This window comes from Eulemur rufifrons, chromosome 18 (assembly GCF_041146395.1).
Source record: "Eulemur rufifrons isolate Redbay chromosome 18, OSU_ERuf_1, whole genome shotgun sequence".
NCBI lineage: Eukaryota > Metazoa > Chordata > Mammalia > Primates > Lemuridae > Eulemur > Eulemur rufifrons.
In genome coordinates this window covers 48,886,133-48,908,819 of record NC_091000.1, presented here as the reverse complement: position 1 = coordinate 48,908,819, position 22,687 = coordinate 48,886,133, and the positions used below count along the sequence as shown (strand labels likewise).

The 22,687-nt window shown below is 38.6% G+C and overlaps 1 protein-coding gene across 2 annotated transcripts in view; it reads left to right on the top strand.

Annotated features, from left to right (window-relative positions):
• CARMIL1 (capping protein regulator and myosin 1 linker 1) overlaps positions 1 to 22,687 on the top strand; it is a 304,319-nt gene that overhangs the window by 194,414 nt on the left and 87,218 nt on the right. For both annotated transcript variants that reach the window (XM_069493053.1, XM_069493052.1), the window contains exons 18-23: positions 7,487 to 7,568; positions 8,333 to 8,432; positions 8,534 to 8,588; positions 13,269 to 13,441; positions 14,995 to 15,063; positions 18,058 to 18,151. In XM_069493053.1, the coding sequence (XP_069349154.1) occupies positions 7,487 to 7,568; positions 8,333 to 8,432; positions 8,534 to 8,588; positions 13,269 to 13,441; positions 14,995 to 15,063; positions 18,058 to 18,151 (573 nt within the window). The remainder of the gene's footprint in view (positions 1 to 7,486; positions 7,569 to 8,332; positions 8,433 to 8,533; positions 8,589 to 13,268; positions 13,442 to 14,994; positions 15,064 to 18,057; positions 18,152 to 22,687) is intronic.

The window sequence follows — 22,687 nt, the reverse complement described above, 5'->3', positions numbered from 1 at the left end:
ACATATCAAGCTCCATCTCTTCTTCTCAGGAATGGAGGTGGGTGTCTCCTCATTCCTATTCCTGGGCCTTTACACCCACTGTTTTCTCTCCAATTAAGTCCCTCTCCCTCCTGCCCCCCAAGGCTTCCGTCTCTTTGAGGATCTAGCACAAGTCCAATCTCCTATGCACACTCTCCTAGATGAATTGGTTACTATCACTAAATCTCAATTTCTATGCCTGAAAAGTGGAGATAGTATTAATCTCTCCCATTGAGTTGTTATGAAGTTTAAAGGAGCCCTTAAAAAAAGTGCTTCTGGTACACATGAAGGTTGTTTGCTCTTGCTGTTTTCCTGTCTATCTGCCTGCCAGTTTTTTTCTTTGACTGCTTCAGCCCTTTGTGATCTCAATCTTTTCTAATTGTCTAGCACTTAATGAGAGTAGCATGCATTTGGACACTGAACCACATAGTGCCTTGCATAGCTATTAAATTGGCTCCTGTACGCTCTCCCAACTAGGTTGTAACTTTTTGGAGGGCAGTATTTGTGTCATACTTTGTTTTGTGTTTCCCTTAGCGCCTAACAAAATTCCAGGCACCAAGCCAACACTAAATATTGAATAAGAGTAATGCTTTGGTTTTCTGAAAAATTCTAGAAACTGACAGTCTGAAATTTTAGCATATAAATTGTTAGTGTAGGATTTTTCCTTAATTTTGAGCTGGGGTGAATACCAACTGTGTGATTTACTACTCTTGTTGTTTTAAAAAAGAAAAACAAAAACCAAACACACACACACACAAAACAAACCCCAAAACATAAAACTCTAAAAAACTATCCTTGCATTATGGAATTTTCATGTATAAATCAATGATCTCTCATTTATAAAGTTAAGATTATAAAGTAGAAACCAACCAGCACTTTACTAAGGGGCATGCCAATAATATATTTTTTTTGATTGGGGGAAGAATGAGATGAAGGGGGATGAAGGGGGATGATAATCTATCAAAAAAAGCAAGTTGGTATAAACTTGGCTGCTTTGTCAGATCAAACTACTGAATTAGCAATGACTTCTAGTAGGGTTTTACTATCCTGATTAAATGTCATGACTGCTACCAATCTAACATTTTTCATTTAACTCTATGATAAAGCTGGAATGGGCATAAGTGATCATCTGGTTACCATAGTTATAGATGAGGAAACAGATCTACAGAAGCTGAAATAATCCAGCTCACTAATGACAGAGCCATAATGAGAATACACTGTCCTGATTTTCTGTTGTTAACAATAATACTGACAGTGGTAATTTTTAGAATATTAAGTATGGTCAGGCATTTTCTTCTCCAATAAGTTGATGTGGCCATGTGCCCAAAGAACACTGTTAAATTGCTATATACTTTGTTCCTTAAACTCCTTTGTGATCTATTGGGACTAACTTTCAGACAGTTATTTTGGGTGAACCATGTAAAATTGACATTTTTGTATGTCAAAAATGGCAGACTATTGTCAATTTCGTAAGATTCAACCTATTGCTAGTAGACTTTCTTTTATAACTTTTTTTATTAAGGCAGGAATTCAGATCAGATGATTAATCTCTGATGGTGTGATTGACCTTTATTATTATGATAATTCCAACTTCATTTTGGCCTTTTTAAAATGGATTCTATGGTAAATTGAGATGGGGGAATCTTAGAAGTATCTTAGTGCCATTTCTTCCACCATCTTATAGCTTGAATTATAGTACTGGTGTCCACATTTATAAAGTCACACATTATTATGCTGCTCATGAAAATTAGTAAAACATAAAATTATTTTTCTAAACTATATTATAGTGTTTTGTCACAGTTCGTTTCTTAGGCCTAGATGTCCAAATTTAACTAGGTTTTAGTTTGCTTCTCTTCATGATATAGTAAACCTCCCCCCAAAAGTATTTGAATTTACAATATAATCCACGTTGGAAGGCTTGGCACTTGAGTGTTAACCATTGGTCTTTAATCATCTGTATTCAGTATTTCAGAGTTTACAGGATCCTCTCAGAAAGAAGCTTTCACTAACTGGGAAGTTTAAACTCATGCTTATGTTTAGTTTCTTTCTGCTCATTCTCTCTTTTAGCCACAGTAGACACAAACCCTCTCCGCTCTTAGCATACCAGTTGAAATCATGGAAACATTCAGCATTTAACTTTTCCTGATGATCAGATAAATCTAATCTTAAAATCCAAAAGGTGGTGAGAAATGAAACTTCTGATCTTGGGAAGTCATTTCTACAGGAATGACTTAATCAGGCTGAGGGGCTAACAGACCCAAGATGAGTCACATGTCTGGAGCACAGCTCTGGAGAGTGCTGAGCAGTGTTGTCCTGCAGTTTCTGATGTGGGCATGATATGAGTTCAGCGCCCTCTACAGGTGCCCCTAATACAACAGTCTATCCAAGCCTTGAGAACAAGGAACAATTGTAAGACCTTGATGTTGTCTTATAATTATAAATAGGTAATTAACTTTAATATGAATCATCTGCTATATAGAATTTTGATCCAGATTCATTTCTTCTCCTGGGAGAGAAAAAAATTCAGTGATTGATTTTAAAATCAGGTTTATTTCCATGTCACAGAAGGTAAATGATGATAAAAGATGGTGGTTAAGATTCAGCCTTTGTTTCTTATCTGTTGAATGGGGACGATAGTAGTGTTGAGGGCCAGCATTTGGCCCCCTATCAGGAGGACTGGTCTAGCATATGTGAGCCATTATCTGGGGGAGGAAGAGGATTACTATGGAGGAGCTTTATTCTGAATGTCAGAATTTACAGGATGGGTCAGTATTGCCTTTCCAAAAAATTTTATTTAGAAGCTTTATAAATATTCTATCTTACATTTTTTTGGAATTGCCTTCAAAGCTATTTTATGTCTTTCAAGAAAAATTAGTCTCATCAACTTATTGGTGAGATTATTTTTTCTTGAAACTGGATTTTTTTTTTTTTTTTTTTGACATAAAACAGTATTACCCTCCCTGGCCAGATTTGCTTCTGAATGGCTGTGGCTGATGCTAATTCACTCTCAAAGGATAAGGATTTAGCATGAGTACAGATGTTCAAAGAAATGTGTGTTCTATTGCCCTCTTCTAAAAGAAGTGTTTCAAAACTGTTTTATGTGGTGGTAGTCAAGCAGGTATTCATGTTTATTTTCCCCACATACCCACCTGTCTCAAGGGAGGCAGTGGATCTATGCATTCTGGTCTGGTTTTAAAAATCTTATTGCCTCGTAGTCATACTTCAAGAGAATAATTGGTAAATGCTGGAACTGAATTCTTCAAACTTAAGTCTCCTTCCAAATGAGAGAGAAAAATCTGAAACTTCAGACAAGATGCAAAGGCTAATTATAACTGAGGATTAGTTGTAGCTCTGGGTGTGGGAGTTAGTTCCTTTAAAGTGGAAACTTTTCTGAAGATTATTCCAATAATTCATTGCAATTGATGATGAATGTGGGGGGGGGGGGAAGGAGCACCAGACATTAAGATTTGTAATGAGCAGTACATTGCAACAAGTTGACTAGAAACTTTCAAGGCAATTCCATTCGATTTGATAGTCACTCAGCCAGCCTTGAGGTGAGCATCATTGTTGCACCCCTCACCTATCACTTTCCTATCAGGCCAGGTTTGGAGTGCAAAACTGCCTATTTCATGTGATAGGGTGAAGGCATGTATGAAGCAATAAAATGCATGCAAGTATTTGCCCCTTGAAAATGGCTGTGTTTATATACATCTTTCTCAGATACTAAATTGCCATTTGGTATCAAACCCTGCCAGCAGTTGGACATTTTGAACTGGATGTTGTCTATTCTTTTTTTTCTGCCCTTAGAGAAACCTACCCCATTCAGTTATTTTTTTATTTCTTCTTTTTATATTAATATAGAGATGGGGTCTCGCTTCGTTGCACAGGCTTGAATATAATGGTGTGGTCACAGCTCACTGCATCCTCCAACTCCTGGGCTCAAGTGATCCTCCCACCTCAGTCTCCCAAGTAGTTGACACCATTCAGTTTTATGTGTGAAAATCTCCCAGGATGAAAATTAATTTTTTAAAACTAAAATTGGAACCCCTATAAAAGTAGATAATTTGGGGGGTATTTTATATTTAATTTTATAATTTCTGCCACATCTTTTTAAATGGCAAATGATCTTGAGGAAGAAAAATGAATTATTAAAAGTTCTCTCTAGATTTTAGTTTTCCTTGCTTCCCTTGTCTGCATGATGGATATTTGAGTATTACATATAACTTTTCACTTGGAACTACGAATAACATCTGAAATGTTCCACCTTCCTTGAGTGAGAGGACACTACTCCCTTGAAAGAAATGTAATTTTATTTTTAATGTTTCAAAAAGTGTTCAGTGATTCAGTCCCATTTACTTCTCTTTGATCTTGCTTTCTTTTAAATAATGCTAGTGTGTGGGATCCAAATCAGGGTAATTGAAAAACCAGTTTTACATGCACACACGCAGACACAGCCTCTAATTATGCAAATTCATTTAAAAGGATTTTCATTTACAGTAATGGAAAAGCTTTTACTGTTTTGGGAAAGCTCTAGCTTTTGGGGAATCTTAGGCATTTAATAACCTGTGACTTTAATTGAATGTTCTTGGTAACTGAAGATCAGTTATTCTCTTATTTAAATTTTTGATTTTTGTTTAGGGAGAAAATTGTAGTTCGAAGTATTTTTTTCTGACTCTTCCCGTTTTTACATTGTGTATTGATAGAGACGTCAGGTTGTTCGCTATTCTTGTTCTACATACTGCTGATCATGTTTTTTGTTTTTTTTTTCCCCTTGGGCTTTCCTTAGCTTGGCCATTGTGTAAGTACTTTATGAATCAATAAGTTAAGATATATTGATATATTTGGTTATTCTTTAAGCATTGGAAAATATGTTAGTTTTATATATTGGTGTACATTCTACAAATATCAGTAAAAATATTTATAAAATAAACAGAATTAAAGACTTAATTGTGGCCTGTATTTCATATAAATAAAATATTTTCAGTATACTTTGCAATGATAGAACATAAAGATTTTCTTTTGGAAACTTTTATTTCTCAATAGAATGATGACTGTCAGCACATATGAAATTGTAAAGACTTATGCACTTATGTTTATCTTTTCAAAAGCATACTTTTTTTCATGCTCTCAAAATCAAGCTATGTTTTTTTGAAGTGTTTGGTTAAATGAGTTCTTGCTTTAGCTTTGACATAGTCGATGTACACATTTACTTCTTGAAGTGTTAATGAGCTGTGACCTAGAGCAGTGCTTTTCAAAACTGTTTTATTTTGTTTTTTAAATTTCCAATCTCTCATAAACCAATATTTTTATAAAATATAATAGGAATGAAGTACTAGAAAGATTTAGAAAGATATAAAATGTGCAATTCTAAGTTTGATTATTAGATGCAAAGACTTAAAGTTTTTACTACTAAGGTTTCTAAAATATTAACACTCAACTTTTGTACTTCATCTCGGACCAGTAACAAACTGTTTGCAGAGTGGCGCCAGTCTGTGGACCACTCTTTGAGTAGCAGGGTGCTGGGGAAGATCTCAAGGTGGCATTTGAGTAATCTAGAGAGTTCCTGAGAAAACAACAAAGGGTAGTGAACTGGGCCTGGCGCTTACATCCTGACAGTAGCTTCACGCACTAAAGTTAAAAGCTCTCCAGCCATAGAGCTGGTCTTGATTTTCCTGAAGTATGTAGACCAGTCTCTTTGAGAAATCTACCTCTCTAATACTTTCCTTCGAGCTCACCTCAGAGCAGTCTCCTGTCACCTTAAAAAGTAGGAATAGCCAGGCATGCTGGTGCATACCTGTAATTCCAGCTACTTGGAAGGCTGGGGTGGCAGGATTGCTTGAGCCTAGTTTTTGGAGACCAGCCTGGGCACATAGCGAGGCCCTGTCTCAAAAAACAAAAAAGTACAAACAGCTGAATTTAGACATGCCAGTTGAAATACTCCTGAATAAGGAGTGATGCCAAAGATCTGTGCAGAATTCTTGTCATCATAGAAGAGGCCAGAGATGTTGATAGGTTTTGGTCCCAGGTACTATAAAAATATTGCATCTGAAATAGGGAAATGAAGATTCTTTGAATTCTTGTATCAAACCTTGGACAAATAGAAAATAGCACCTTGTATTATAAATTTGATGTTGACATTTATATAAATTTTAATTTTTCTACATGAATAAAGGACTTGCCATATTCCTTGTTTCATAGCAGATTCCCAGTAAATGATAGATTCTTTTTCCTTGTTGGATAGTAAGTTTACTGAGCAAAAGGGCCACAGCTTGGGAAACTGCATCCTTCACAAATGCCTTACACAGGGTAGGAACTCAGCAAATATTTGCTGAATGGAAAACAAAAGATATTGTGACCTCTGTGAAAAATGCTTTGGTTTCATGGGAAAAGATGAAAGTACTGTATTGGGTTTTTCAGAAAGATTCTTTCTCTTTGAAATAAGTTAGGAAATGAGATGAGAATAACAATTCATTCTTAGTTTTGCTCTATACCAATCATAATAATAATATTTGATTAATTCGCCATATTTTTCTTCTGTAGCTTAAAGAATTTGTACAAATTATTTTGTAATCACTTTTGATTATCTAGTATCTGCTTTATAGTAGTGAGACCTCACACACATTTCTATAGAACAGTTAGGGTTGGGTCCTTCCTGAAGTATGTGACATCCAAAGTAAGTCTTTATTGTCTCCTTTCATTGTTTGGCAGCTACTTGAGTAGAAAGTATATACCTTGAAATCAGCAATAATCAAATAAACAATGACTTTCTCATGCATGTATAAAAGGGATTTGTTAGATTTCCAAAAGTCAAAAATGAAGAAAGTTCTTCTGGATTGACATGCACTATCTTGCTAGTAGTGGGCCTGGGTGCTTTTTTCTCTGTATTTTTCCCTAGTGATTTTAGGTTCTATTTTTGAATCATGTAATATAGAAAACAGCAGCAATGATGGGGCCAGGTGTGGTGGCTCATGCCTGTAATCCTAGTAATCTGGGAGGCTGAGGTGGGAGGATTGCTTGAGGCCAGGAGTTCGAGAACAGCCTGAGCAAGAGTGCGACCCCATCTCTACAAAAAATAGCAAAATTAGCTGGGTGTGGTGGTGCATGCCTGTAGTCCCATTGACTCGGAAGGCTGAGGCAGGAGGATCACTTGAGCTCAAGAGTTTGAGGTTGCAGTGAGCTATGATGACACCACTGCATTTTAGCCTGGGTGACAGAGCGAGACGCTGTCTCAAAAAAAACAAAACCAAAACAAAAAAAAAAAACAAAACACACACATACACAACAGCAGCAGTGACTAGTAATTGGCTCTTTACCATCGACAATAGCTTTTTTGGAGTTGATAAGCTTTCACTTTTTCTTTGGTACTAAGTTTATTTTAAGACTATTTCTCTCCTATTTTTAATTTTTTTTTGATTACACTTTTAGTAGGGTGAAGACTTTACCTTGTGTTTGGCTTGTGTTTCTCCAGCTGAGATCAGGAGGTGCTCAAGTATTAGAAGGCTGCATCGCTGAAATCCACAACATCACCAGCTTAGACATCTCCGACAATGGTAAGTCAGAAATCAGAAAAGAAAAGAAACCGAAATATTATTTGAAGCAAGTTAGTAAAGGGAAAATAATCTCCTACCCTAACCTAGACAAAACCTTAATAAAAATATTACTTCATATCTTGACTAATAGGACTTTTAAATTTAACAATAGACTTTATTTATAGAATAAATTTCTGCCAAAGTCTTACTAAGTTGATTCCATGGCCAAATATGCAAGATCTATGCAGTAAAACAACTCACTCAGTTAGAAAAATATCATCAGTACATTGATAAAGGTTAACCTTTTGTATGGTTGGTGACAATAAAATTTTACTCTTATTTATTTATTTGGAAGCTTATTTCAATAGCTCTATTTCTGCTGATTGTAATAGCATGTTAGAATGAACCTGTTAAATTTTCATAGACAACTTTAACTTCAGTTACCTCCCAGTGAACAGTATGTTGGAATCTTCTCTCACCAAGTGATGGGGAGAGATGAAACTTTCTGCCATTATTCATTCCCAATTCCTGCTGACTGTGTTTAGCCACTGATTGTATAAGAGATTTAGATAAGTCTTTGTACAGAATGGGTCTATCCCTGTGAAATAATAGGGCATGAAAAGAGAGCAAAGAGCGCCTTTGAAAATAAAAGATGAGAATCCCAGGGCCTTCAGATGGTAAAGGAAGTCATCCAACTGCCTGTCACCTTTGCTTAATTGTGTTCCAGCTGAGAATTCATTTATACTCATGTGTTTTGATGCTCTACTTACTCTGATTCTTTCCAGGTTTAGAATCTGACCTATCTACCTTAATAGTGTGGCTCAGTAAAAACAGATCAATACAACACCTGGCGTTAGGCAGAAATTTTAATAATATGAAATCCAAGTAAGAGTTTTGAATTTTTTTATATGACAATGATGAAAATTACCAGCCTCCTGAAAGCTTTTGATTTGATTCCACTGTCCACATCTTTAAAATCTCTTTAGAAATCTGACACCTGTATTGGACAACTTAGTACAGATGATTCAAGATGAAGAATCAGTAAGTATCATTTTAAACACTTTTGCTTAAAATCTTTTGTTTATTGCCATTCTTACTGATTATTTCTCCTGGGTTAATGCCAAAATACTTTCAGATAATTTTATCTACGTGTACATTTTCTATTACTGTTTTTTTTTTTAAATGGAATAAATATTTATGCTTTAGTAGAGTTATAGAATGTATTTAAAAATTTACTTATTCTTCATTCAACTCACCACCAAGTAAAGGAAGCTTGTAATAGATTAAAAGAAGTGTAAGTTGACTCCTGAGCCTGTCTTTTAATTAGCCTTACTATTTCCTAACTTCAGTTATTAAACTAATCTGCAGGCATGAATTTTTACAATCTAGTTGACTTTATGACCTTATATAATGCCAAGAAATATCATATTGCTAATTTGAATTTCATCTAATAATTATGCAGAACTCCAAGAGACTAAGGAAGTTTTCCTTCATCTTAAATTGCTTCTTGAGCTCTAGTAATTCTCCTTGTATTTTTATCCCCTTTAGTTGCTGCTGACCAAGACTTAGTTCAGGGTAAAGAAGTTTAACTTCAAATAGTATCATATTTTGCTGCCCTTTAAAATGCATTAGAAAAAAGAAAAGGTATTTTATGGACAAAGTAAGAAGCACTCTACCATGAATCCATTTAATTTAGAGCTAGTGTGTAACATCTTATATTTTACTGATGCTTTTTAAGGTTTTTGTCCCTTTCCTTTCAAAGTCCTATTTGGTCACCAAACCTAAAACCTAAATCAATTTGTATTCCTACTCTGAAAAGTCACATTATTCACATTTGTTATAGTTACTTTTATAGCTCATGAGGGTGAATTTTTACATTAATCAAGTGAGGCATGTCACATTTTGAAAAAGTATCAGTTTCCCTTTTGAGTTCCTACCAGGAAATAGCAAATCCTATTACAACTGTAAGCTGCCTTTTCTGAGAAAGGGAAGGAGCCAGCAGGAATGAAGTCTGGGACCTCTCCCTACTCGCCGGTGCCCACACTGCTCTGGGGCTCTGAGCTGGTGGGCAGGAGAGAATCCTGTTCTCTTGCCTCTTCATTGTGTGGATGTAATTTCTAACCCGTGGGCTAAAAAATGAAATTCATTATTTAATGAATTCAAGTACTTCTCCTTGTCCTCATTTGCTAATAAACCCCACATTTTGTTATTCTTAGGCTGGGTTACTAAAATTAAGGGTATAATGATAATGTAATTTACACTTTTCAGAGTTTATGCTGTTTGTTTTACATATTTAATTTGACTTTACATCACTGCTGTATTTGGTTTCTCTTTTTCTTTTCTTCTTCTTTTTTTTTAATCTCAGCCACATTATAAGGGAGATGTATTTGGTTTCTGATTTCCCAGTATTGGCCCAGTTTTAAAAAATTGGAGAAACTTACATTGCAGAATTATACTTAATATTCATCCCCAAATACTTGTTTCTTAGCACATATTTTAGCACAATTTATATTTTATGTAAAGTATATTTATTAGTTTCATATTTTTCTTATTATACAAGGATCTTCAAACTGTTTCTATAATTTTGGAAGTCTTTTACTTAAAGATAACTTGATAGTTAAAACACACCTAAAAACACATTTGCAGATAATAAAGTTTACTATGTAAATGTGAATTCTGTCAAGTTATAAATTTGAATAGTGTGTAGCTAATAATGCCGTACAATGAAGAGCTTTTTATATTCATGTCATTGAAAATTAGGTAGCTTTTTTAGAAAGCAATTACCTTCTTTTTTTTTTTCTATTTCTGAATCAGTAATGTGCAAAACAATTTAAAATGATTAGGAGTTGAGTCTTGTGACTACAGACGATAACTGGTACAATTAAGTTCATTTTTTGTTTTATTTATTTAAGAGCTTTAAATATATATATATAAATAAAGAAAAGTAATTTTCTTACTTTTTACCTTCTGACCTTGTGTTTATAGAGCTTGCTCTTTGATAGCCCATGGAATTTCTTATTCACTCAATATGGCACATTACCTTAAGTTGAAAAATCTAGACACCCACCGGTTCTAGTGTCACCTTCCGCTAGAGACAGTGGTTTTCAGGCTGCTGCACCCAGAGTCATGGATTGAGTGGCCAAGATGACAGGGAAGCATGTTCTGAAGTACTGCATACAAGCCCATGTTGTAACCAAGAGAACAAAATGCGTTTCTCCTGGCAGTGCCTATAGCCAGGAGACAGATTTTCAGATTAAGCATGTTCAGCTGTGAAAAAGAGATAGTAAAATTTCAAATAGTAATGTTACATGGAAGTACAATAAATCAAGGAGGGATGACCTTATAAATATGCATGCAATTCAGGCTGTTCTGTTCGCATTAATGACTCTGCCTATTATTTTTAAGTGTTAACTGGGGTGTATTAGAATTTGAATATTGTGCTAGAATTGGCACTCACTAGCTTGAAGAGTTGGCAGTTTTCCAATATTATGAAGAAGCCATAATATATCATTTTTGTAGTAGTTGAATAGAGATTATTGAAATGATGAGAGATGTGATTACATCTTTATATTAAAGCAATACTACATTTGTTTTTATTTAATATATTGTTTCCTAAGTCTGAATCATTTTTAGTTGTCTTTTCCATTTACCTGAATGTAGAATGTTAAGAAAATCGAAGCAACCTCACTAAACTTACCTGAGTCTAATCATATGCAGGCTTTTTGGCTAAGGTTTTAATGGCCTTAGCATTTAGCAGGCTATTTTACTTTTATAAATTTGATTCTAATTAATATAGTATTACTTTTTGATTTTACCATAAATGTATTAAGTTTGGAAACCATGGTCAAATTTAGATAATAAGGGGTATAAGTATAGTCACTTGGTACTAACCAAATGCATAGTGACCCTTTGTTGATATCTGAGTCTTAAAACCATCAGCACCCTCATCCTGTCTCCTGCAGTCCCTTGGGTAGATGCACCTGTCACAGGTGTTGCTTTGGAAGTCAATGTTGAGTGGTTGAGTGGACACATATGCACCCCAGGCTATGTGTGGGACCATCATATAGACCACCAGGCACATCTTGAGAGTCCTAATCCTACAGGCCACCATGGGAACTTGATCATAAATAACCCTTCCAGCATCCACCTCCCTGTAATGTCAGAGTTGCTTATGCAATAAGCATATAGAATTATTTTGTGTGGGTAGAACAATATAGACCACCCCAACCAACCCAGAAGACATCCAGATCTCCAGGGAGGTCTGAACTTTTTAGCCACATTGGTTCAAAATGGTTAACCTGGAATTCTCAGCCACTTCATTAATTGATTTATAGTTTGTTTGTTTGTTTTTGAGACAGAGTCTCACTCGGTTGCCCGGGCTAGAGCGCCATGGTGTCAGCCTAGCTCACAGCAACCTCAAACTCTTGAGCTCAAGCAGTCCTACTGCCTCAACCTCCCAAGTAGCTGGGACTACAGGCATGTGCCACCATGCCCGGCTACTTTTTTTTTTTCCTATATATATTTTTAGTTGTCCAGCTACTTTCTATTTTTTTTAGTAAAGATGGGGTCTCGCTCTTGCTCAGGCTGGTCTTGATCTCCTGAGCTCAAACGATCCGCCCACCTTGGCCTCCCAGAGTGCTAGGATTACAGGCATGAGCCACCTCTGAGTTATGGTTTAAATCTAGGATTGCAAAGTCAAATGACCACGGGGTTAGGAAGACAACATAAACAAGTGTAGCAAGCTGGGTATAAGTACAGAGCCTATTTTCTTTCTTCCTCCCTTTCTTTCTTTCCTTCCTTTCTTTCTTTCTAATTTTTTTTTTTTGGGGGGGGTCAGATACTATGCAGTCCAATCAAAACCTGCCTCCAGGCAGAGTGGCTTTCAGTCTCTGACTCAAACGGACAATGAGTGGGCTAGTTGGGATTCTCTATATAGCTTACGGTAAAATAAAATGTCACGCAAATGTGCCTTTTTAAGTTGTAGGTGTATCTTCTGATTGATACTTAAAAGATAAAGGGGGATGATCAAAAAGATCTAGAATAAGCTAATGAGGGAATGTAGTGTAGGGTTGAGAGCATGAAATCTGGAACCAGATCTCATCTGGATTTAAATTCCAGTTCGGGCACTTTCTAATTATGTGACCTTGGTTGAGTCACTTAACTTTTCTGTTTCTCTTTTGGGAAATAAGGATAGCCATAGCACCTAAGTGTTGGGTTACTGGGAAGATTCAGTGAATGAATACATTTAAAAATCTTAAACAGTAGCTAAACATAATAATTGTTCAGTAATCACCTATTATTAGTATTGGCTGGCTTTTCTTTTGCTTTCTTCCTCTCATAATATTTTAAGGTGTCATTTCACCTTATATAAAAATGAAATGGGCAAAAAGAGGTAGTATAATCCTATTGAAGCTGAGAAATTTTTGTGTCATGTTTTAATTTATCTCATCCTTTCCTCCACTTAAACAGAGGTGGCACTTGTCACCCTACATGACTTTCCTTAGAAGCAGCAGGTATTGAGCATTAAAACACAAGTTGTCCAAGTTTGACTCTAGAGGTCCATTTTATGCCAGAACCTTGAGGTTCCATCTACCAGTGTCTTTGAGGCAGCAGTTGGAAACTGCTGGACCCTGTGCAATGAGTCCATGCCCTGTGATTCTCCACGAACTGGGTTGTCTCTTTGATAAGAGTGTTGAGTGCTGTGTGTTGTTTGCTCCACAGCCTCTGCAGTCCTTGTCCCTGGCTGACTCAAAACTCAAGACGGAGGTCACCATCATCATCAATGCCCTGGGAAGCAACACCTCCCTGACCAAAGTGGACATTAGTGGGAACGGAATGGGGGACATGGGAGCGAAGATGCTGGCCAAAGCACTGCAGATCAACACCAAGCTCAGGTAGGCAGGTGCCGCCCTCGTCCCTGAGGAGTGGTTGCTCCTCATGAGGAAGGCCTGGAGCAGATTGTGAACCGCAAGCAAGCGCTGGAGAGCATCTGTGCCCGAGGGAAGCCTGCGCTTCCCATGAGGCCAGCTAGGAAAAAGAGGTGACAATGTCAAGACTTGTCAGAATGGTGGGGAGGGCATTCCCAGCTTTAGCCATAGCGAATCCTTCAAACTCTTGTCTTATATTTTTGTTGTAGGTAAAACCTGATTGAGAACTGTCACAGTTTCCTGTTTCACACCAGTGCTGGCAGCTGACTGATGTGTGGGTAAAGGCAGTGAGGAGAAAGGAGGCTTTCAGAGCCAGCACTAAGTGAGCAGAGCCAGGCAGTGTGAAGTAATGAAACAAGGGATTTTCCTGTACTTGGCTGTGAGCCCAACGTCTTATCTCCCCTTCCCAGCCCTGCCAATCTAAAGACTGGAAACAGGAAGGGCATAAGAGATCCACTGGTCCAAAGGCCAGTTCACACTGGGTGCTAACTGTTCTGTTTGGTGATTTTTATCCATCGTGTTTCGCAAGCATGGCTTTTCTACAGGACTCACTATACAGTCACCCCAGTGTTATCCATCATTCAGAGAGATGGGGGTTTCTGCCTACTCCAGGAGTCTGGTGAATGAGGAGTTAATTCATTCCTCATTGTTCCTCAAGGGCTCTTTCGTGATATTTCCCTAGGCTCTGGCATAAGACAGAGTCTGAACCTTCTGTCTAAACTGAAACCAAAAGCAAAACACCACAGCAGTTTCTTGGAAGGTCAGTATATATGTAAAAGAAGGTCATTGAAATTAGGAAGGCAAAGCAATACCAGTTGTGAGGCTGGGATCATCCAAACAAATCTATTTTATGTGTCAGGGTAAACTGACAAATTCTGTAATATCTCTGAAGTATACTCATTCTGAAGGTAAAATGATATTTTTCTTCCTATATAGATTTTGTGTTTCAAAAGTAAATAAGCTCCTATGTATAGTAATAGATTTTGCCAGCAGAGTGAGCAAAGTTCCTAGGATTGTTAATTATGCCATGTCAGGGAAATGATGAAAACATGAGGAAATATGACAGATTTTCTCTAGTGTTTTAGAATGGGGAAAAAAAAAAATCTCAGCTGAAATCCTTTATGTTGGGCTTGGGACTGTTTAGCATCTTTTGCAAATAGCTTCAGCCTCAGACATGAATACTAGAATACTACTGGGAGAGTATCAGAGAAATCAGGTTTTAGAGTGTTCTGGCTAGTAAAAGTTAGGTAACATTATGATAATTTACTGTTTGTGCTATTGCTTTTAAGTACAGTTTTTCCACACTACTCTCGTGGTAAATGTGTTAAGCATATAATGTTGGAAGAAATGCTCATTCTCGTTTTGTTCGAAATGAAGATGAACATTATTCCTCACTCACGTAATGCTGCTGTGCTGAAATATCTAGACAGAGTTGCCTATAATAGGTTTACATTCAATGGGAGAATCATTTCCTCCATTCCTAAGTGTCTGATCATTTATATGATTTGGTTTGCAAACAGGACTGTGATATGGGACAAGAACAACATCACTGCGCAAGGCTTTCAAGATATAGCTGTTGCTATGGAAAAGTAAGTTTTAATTAGGAGTCCTTTCTGGAAAAATACAGAAGAACCAGTGGTGTCTGTGTTATCTGTGGGGTCATAGAAGCAACAATAGATTGGGGATCAGAAGATCTGGGTCTGAGTGTAGTCTATTGCTGACCAGCCATGGGATCGTGGAAGATACTGACTTTCTCTTGGTGGGAGAAGGTATCAAATGAGGGCAGAGATGCCTGTTCTGTCAAAGATGCTACACTGTTGTGAGGATTAAACAAGATTATGGGAAAGGGCCACATGATGGTTGCCTTGTTTCCTTTCCCCTTTGTGATTTCATGGTCTATTTCCACTGGCTCTTGCTCCTTTGCCTATTGTAACAACTTTGAATCCACTTGGGAGAAGAAAGCTGGGGTCCAGAAAATAAAGGTGAACTTGATGAGTGGTAAGCCCAGGGCCAACTCGTCTCATTGCTGTAAAAGGCTTTCTTTATTACTTCAGTAACTGAAGTCTGCAATTATTATTTATTGTCAAATTTACTTCCTAGTAAACTAAATGAAGAAATAGCAATACCAGCCATGGCTCAAAATAATACTAAGAATCTGGTTCTTTCTGGGCTTTTCAATCCTCATATTATAAAGGCAGAAATGGTAAAAAAACAGATTTATGGCATTAAAAACAAGATGCTATAAAATGTGGGTGGGAAATAAAAGGCCATTAGCATAGAAGCCATTTCCCTGGGCAAGGGGAGGAAGTGCTCATTATTCTGTGTTTCCCCAGATTCCTTTTATATGTGAGGCCTCCTGGGAGGGTCTCTCCTGCCAAACATTTCCTAGACCAGGAATTAGGAGTCCTCCATTCAGTCTTCAGCTCTGTCACCAACAAGCCTATGATCTCGATCAAAGCATTTTACCTCTCTGACTAATTCATTTTTTCATAAAGTGAGAGGATTAGAGTAAATGATCTCTAAGTGCCTTCCAATTCCAGATGCCGTGGCTCTACTTTATCCAGGAGGTCAAAGTTGTTGCACTACAAAATCACAAAGGCTCAGCCCCTCCGCCCTTTCTCTCTACTGACCTCAGGCCATCACTAAGTCTGGGTAGGGTAGCTTCCGCCATTGGGTCACCATGGCCACCTCTCCCCAGAGCCTTCCACGATTGCTGAACCACCTGTGGTTATCCTGCTGCACACAAAACCTCGAACGGGAACATTTATTTACATTTAGCTGCATTTGGGTGCCAGCAGCACAGATGTTGCTGCAGACTGCCAGCCCAGACCGCTGTCTGGGAGAAGCTGGGGGCACGCACACCCGATTCCCCACATTTCCAGATTGATGGTAGGGCTCCCCGAGTCTGCTCCAAGATGCCAATGCTTTAGAATCATGTTCGGTTTAAATAAACCAGGCTGGTCTGTAACATGATAAAAATTGGATGAGGAAAAGGAAAATTTCCAAGGCTGTAAAAAAGACATATTGTCTTTTCGTTTCAGTTGGCTGGCTCCTCTTAAGGCAAACAAAAACAATTTTGCTAAAAGAAAGCTAAGATAAAAATTAAAGTTATGGAAATTACAGCTTTCTCTTTGATTGTTTTAGATGAAACCACCCTGTAAGTTGGACTGGGTGAATATTTTTTTCCATTAAATAATACCCATCTAGACTATTACTATTATTAAGGTGATTATTTGTTTTCTTTGTTATTTCTTCATTGTTAGTACCTTATTTTAGGAATTAGTTGTTAATTTGCTTTCCCAGTGGATATCATCTAAAGATTCCTGAGAGGCACACTGAGTGCTGCCGTTTGTTTAGAGGCCTTCACAAGGCAGCTGACTGTGCAATTCCAGGGTCCCAGTTGTCATCAAGTGGCCCAAAAGGACATTCTTCCTGAGTGCCGTGTTGTAGAAAGGGACAGATGCATTTTGGGGTGGGGAAGAAAAGACATTGCTAATGCAGGAGTTTGCGGGAGGAGAGCAGGCGTTAGTGGTCCTCTGGGCACACGGCAGTTTGTAGCAGGGTCAGGGTCAAAGGCCAGGGACCAGATTTAGAGTTCTGTGTATTCTCCTCACACAAAAACGACTTACCCCGGCACTCTTGTCTAATCTGCCTGCCAATAGCAATGAGATATATGCGGACACAGCACTCCATAGTTGTTTCACTTGGTTTCTTGAGCCTGGTGGACTCGGCTGATCTTGAAGGGAAACTGAAAGGACCTGCAGAGATCAGGGCACCCAGCCAGGCAGCACACCGTTTCCCAGCAGCTTGTACAAAGACAATCCCTTGTCTTGGACTTGTTTATTTAAAGCTGCAGTCCCCAACCTCCCAGCCATGGGCTGGTCCCAGTCCATGGCCTGTTAGGAACCTGGCCGCACAGCAGGAGGGGAGCAGCAGGTGAGGGAGCAAAGCTTCGTCTGTATTTACAGCAGCTCCCCATCACTTGCATCACTGCCAGAGCTCCGCCTCCTGTCGGATCAGCCTGGCATTAGTTGTAGGAAAACAAGCTCAGGGTCCCTGGTGCCAAAAAGGTTGGGGACCGCTGATTTAAAGGATCCCAGAGGCTGAATAGACTATTTTGTGGATGCTAATGGCCTTACTTTGCAAGCAAATGTTTTGTTTTTCTTTTCCTCTACCAGTTTGGGTCTGGCTGTCACACATAATCACTGTGGAGACCCAGATACATTCAGATCTGTTGGTTACAAAAATCCACTTAGCAAGTTGATGCTGGACTTTTTTTTCTAGGCTTCTCTCAGTCCATCTTTCCAGACCCAATAAGAGAATTTTGTCCATGATGTAATTCAAAACTGAATTCCCAAAGTTGTGTCTGTTCTGCAAGACAGTATGAATTAAAAGGTTTCCTGTGATGATGTACATGGGGACATTAACAAAGACTAGTCTGCAATCGAGGGGGTTAAGATCTGGTGATTTCAAATTTTGTAAACTACTCTTGCAACTATCCTTTTGGATATCAAAAAAGAGTGCTTAAATTAAGGTAATAGGAAGTATTTTTAAATGAGTATATTATTTTCTCCTTTTTCTAGGAACTATACATTGAGATTTATGCCAATTCCTATGTATGATGCTTCTCAAGCCCTAAAAACAAACCCTGAAAAGACGGAAGAGGCTCTGCAAAAGGTATTAAAGAATCAATAGCTTGATTATAAGAAATTCACATTTGAATTCTGTTAATAATAATTCTGAACATATGAACAGTACTTGTTATTTTACATAACTTTTTTCCCCGACATTATCTCATGTTCTTATGATCACTGCTATCATAATGCATAACTGGGGGAGGAATAAAATAAGGAGGACTAAAACTTGTCATGCAATTTAAGTGGAATAAAATAACATTCTGATAACATCAACATGCCAGAGCTTTAGCGTGGTTAACTTCCTGATGGTCCTTTGGAGAATATGTGGAGCTGAATGTCAGTTTGCACAACTTCCCTCCCCTTCATCCTTAACAGATAGAACCTGTTAACTGAAGAAAATGACATCGCTTATGTATCTGGAAAGGAGAGCTTTATTTCTCATAAAAGGTTGCAGCCTGTGGGTGGCCATTCCAACTGCCTGAGAAGCAGATCCTCTAGCCAGAAGCCAGAAACACATGCTTCTCGCTTGGAGGGAGGGACGAAGATGGGAAAGGAATGTATGCTGAGTGGAGTGTCCAAATATACATATTTAACAAGCTATAGGAGTCATGAATATTTATGAAAGGAGAACATATGCCTACACATTCTAGCTTTATGCCACTTTATGGGGTCCATATTCAGAAAATGGTGGCCTTCTGATGTCAAATTAAGAAGTAGAGTACATGAAAATCTTCTCTGTGCATGCTCTATAGTCTGGGTAGAACCACTCCAGCATTGGTGGTCTCTTGTGGTCTCTTACCGGCAAGAATGCTGGTCTGGATCATGAGATTTGTTTCTATTTAGCCCTTAGGGAAAAAGAACTGATGGCCGTTAGCAAGGGAGAGGGTATGAGGAGGCGTGTCTGACCTCCCACGGTGTCATGGCTGGGAACTCAGTTTTAAGGTTTCTCTGGGGCACCCTTGGCTGAGAGGGGTTTTTTTCAGTCAGCAGAGGGAAGGTAGGATTTTATCTTAGTTCACAAACCTTCCTCCTTTCTTCATCAAGAAATTTAAAGTATTGGCCAGGCACGGTGGTTCACGCCTGTAATCCTAGCACTTTGGAAGGCTGAGGTGGGAAGATCGCTTGAAGCCAGGAGTTCAAGATGAGCCTGAGCAACTGAGAGACCCGTCTCTACAAAAATTTAAAAATTACCCAGGCCTTGTGGCGTGCACCTGTAGTCCCAGCTACTCGGGAGGCTGAGGCAGGAGGATCACTTGAGCCCAGGAGTTTGAGGTTGCAGTGAGCTGTGATGACACCACTGCACTCTAGCCCAGGTGACAGAGTGAGACCCTGTCTCAAAAAAAAAAAAAAAAAAAAAAATTAAGGTATTATTGAGATCTCACTTCACCACATTCATCTATAAATATATCTAAATCCACAGCCATTCCTTCCGCCTTTCTGACAAACTCAGAGTGTGATAAGCATCTTGCCCTTACAAGCCCAGCCATTCACTGGTGGCTTTGACCTCATATTCTCTGCCCTGTGCTGGAAGCCTGCCCTGCAGGCCATTCCTTTGCTCTTCCATATCTTCACCCTTCTCTTTCTATGGCTAGCTCTCTCTCCATTTTAGATGTGCTCAAATTTTCACATCTGAAAAAGCCTATTCCATCCACACTGTGGTGTTATTTGGTGACTCTTTGAAGTCTTTCCTCCTCACTTTGTTCTCTTTTCTTGGTGGTGCTATTACCCAAACGTCAGCACTTGTTCACAAGGCTGAATCAGAAGAATGAGGACAAGTGTTTTGGGGAGAAAGGAAAAAGACATTTTATTACTTTGTCAGCAAAGGAGGAGGATGGAGACTCCTGTCTGAAAAGCCATCGTCCTAATAGTAAGCAGAAATACAGAGCTTGTAAAGGATGGGCTCTCAGCTTCAGGACATTACTATTAAATTACAGTCCCATCAATCTCAGGACCTCCACTAGGACTTCCCTTTACCAGGTCTGGGCTGAGCCTTCTCCTTTAGCACAAAAAACAAAAGACTTACCCTGCCCCTCCCAACCACTGGCCTGAGGCAGGGATGCAGGTTTTAGTTCTCAAATAAGGAGTGAAGGATGTTTTAAAGAGACAAGAAAATATTTTTGCCATTTTTTCAGGCCATTACCTCTGTTACGTATTCCCCACTCTCAGTGTTTCCCTTCCATATCTATGGGAGGAGGGGTGATGACTGTCACAGTATCACTCTCCATCCAGTCTTCCAAGATTGCCTTTCGTTTCCCACGTCTCCTGTAGCCAGCCAGTCACCAAGTCCACCGATTCCATAGCATACATCTCTTCAGTTGCTCTCCTCTGCTCTGTTCCTTCCTGTTAGACACCTTCCTTCACACCTCATCAGCTCTTACCTGGATTACTGTCACATTTGCCTCCTCCTGTTAGTTTTTCATCTTTGGGCTATTTTCCAAAAATAGCCATTATATTTCATGGTTAATCTGAGCAGACTAAAACCTTCACTCCATCTTTCCCTAGTGGCTTTCAGAACAAATAAAGCCAGGACTTCTTAACACGGCAAAACATGCTATCCAGGATCTGCCTCCTGTCCAACCTCCGACTTCATCTCTTACTAGCTCTTAACTTTTTGTTTTGCTTCACCTCAGGCAACTCATTAGAAGTACAAATTCTTGAGCCTTAGGAACTCTAGGGTAGGATTTAGCAGTTTGTGTTTCCACGAGCTCTCCTGGTTTTTTTTTAAGTTGGAGACTCACTGCCACACTCCAGACATCTTCCTGCTTTCCCCACCATCATGCGCGGCTGTTGAGATTGAAATCAAGTGTCAGCTCATCTAGAAAGACTTCTCAGAGCCCCTTCCTTCCCCTAGGTGCGTGGTCTTCTCAGGATTTCCTGTTCTTCTTTCTGTCATTGACCTTGCAACGTTGTTTTAAGTTACTTGCATCCATATTTTTTTCTTCTAATGAACTGTGAGCTCCTTGAAGGCACAGGCTGTGTAATTTTTCATCCTTTTTATTCCCAGCAGCTAGCACAGTGCTTGGCGTGCATGCTTGGATACTTCTTAGGCATTTGTTGAGTAAAATGGAATAAGATTGGGGGTGAGGGAAGAGACAGCTGTGGTATGGCAAAAGAAATTATCCAAGATTTGGATTCAGAGCTGACTTCAAGTCAGACTCTTCCTGTAACTTTCAATAAGTGACTTTGATTTTTCTGAACTTTTTTGTCATCTATATAAGTAGGAAAAATAAAGCTGTACTATAACTATGTTTAGCTGACATTTAAGATATAGTTATTGCTGGGTGTCTGACATTGTTTTAAATGCTTTACATAAATTAATACATGTATGTAGTCTTTAAACTGCCACACTAGAAAAAAAAATTTTTTTTTTCCTTGGGGCCATGGTGTTTTCTTACAAAAATAGAATAAAAACTTTAAAAACAAAATGATCCTTTCTAATTTAATGAAAACTTTGTGCTTTTTTTATTGTTTTCTTTGCATGAGTTTACTTGGCTCCCGAGGTGAAGAGACATGTGACTTGTGAAACATAGAGGCCTGGGCTCAAAACTAGCATGAGTTAAATACAACTCACATGGCAGGTAATGTGTTAAAGTAAGCCCACACAATAAGCTCGATTATTACAGATAAAGAGACTGAAGGGCAGGGAGAATAAATAGTTCGCCTTAGGTGACCATGAAGGTACAAGGAGGTAGTATGGGTGAAAAGCAGTTTGTTAATAAATATTAGATATCTTTATATTTTCTAAAAGCATATTAGTCAGCTTCAAACAAAAGACATACTCTAGAGAAACCAGGTTTCTGGTTTCAGATTTGACATCTAAAGAGCTTGAAAGTCATCACTCCCATCCTTACAACAAGGACAGAAAATTGAACAAACAGAAAATCAACAACTTTTCTTTGATCTGTCAGACAGCTGAGGCCACGAGGCAAGCTGTCACCCTGGAAACTGGAGAGACGGGCGACTATAGAGAATCATAGTGAATCATAGCCAAGATCCGCTTCCAGGAGCCAAAGCTGGTAGAGTCAGTAACTCAAAGGAGCACTTAAACAGTAACTGATGAATTCCTAGAGGCTTAGCGTAGACTGGCTTAAAAACTAAAAACCCTTAGGGGTCCACGTTTAGGGAAGCCCCAATCCTTTCACGGGTTTTACTTCCAGAAGCTCCATTAGGCTCTCACGGTAAAGAATGGAGAAGACTTCCTTATGTTTCTGGCAGCACGAAGAGGGGAAAGTAACCATTTTGAAATACATCTAGTATATTCTGTTCTCTATAACAAAGGCCTACTAGCCAGAGAAACTACTTTACTGGAGCCTTATCTAAATTGGGGAGAAGACAATTAGACAACTCAGCCCCCTATAGCTCTTCTGTCTCACATAAGGAGAAGGGAAAAAAAGGCTAGGAAACATTTCTGAAGGCCACAGCCCAGGGACCCAAGACCATTTAAAAAACCCCTAAATTTAATCATAAAATTATAGAATGTTTCCCCTCCCTAACATCTTATCACCACATCAAATAAAGTACCAGTGGATTACAGTTGAGCAAGCTGCAAGACATAGGCTCTAATTAAGAAAGAGTT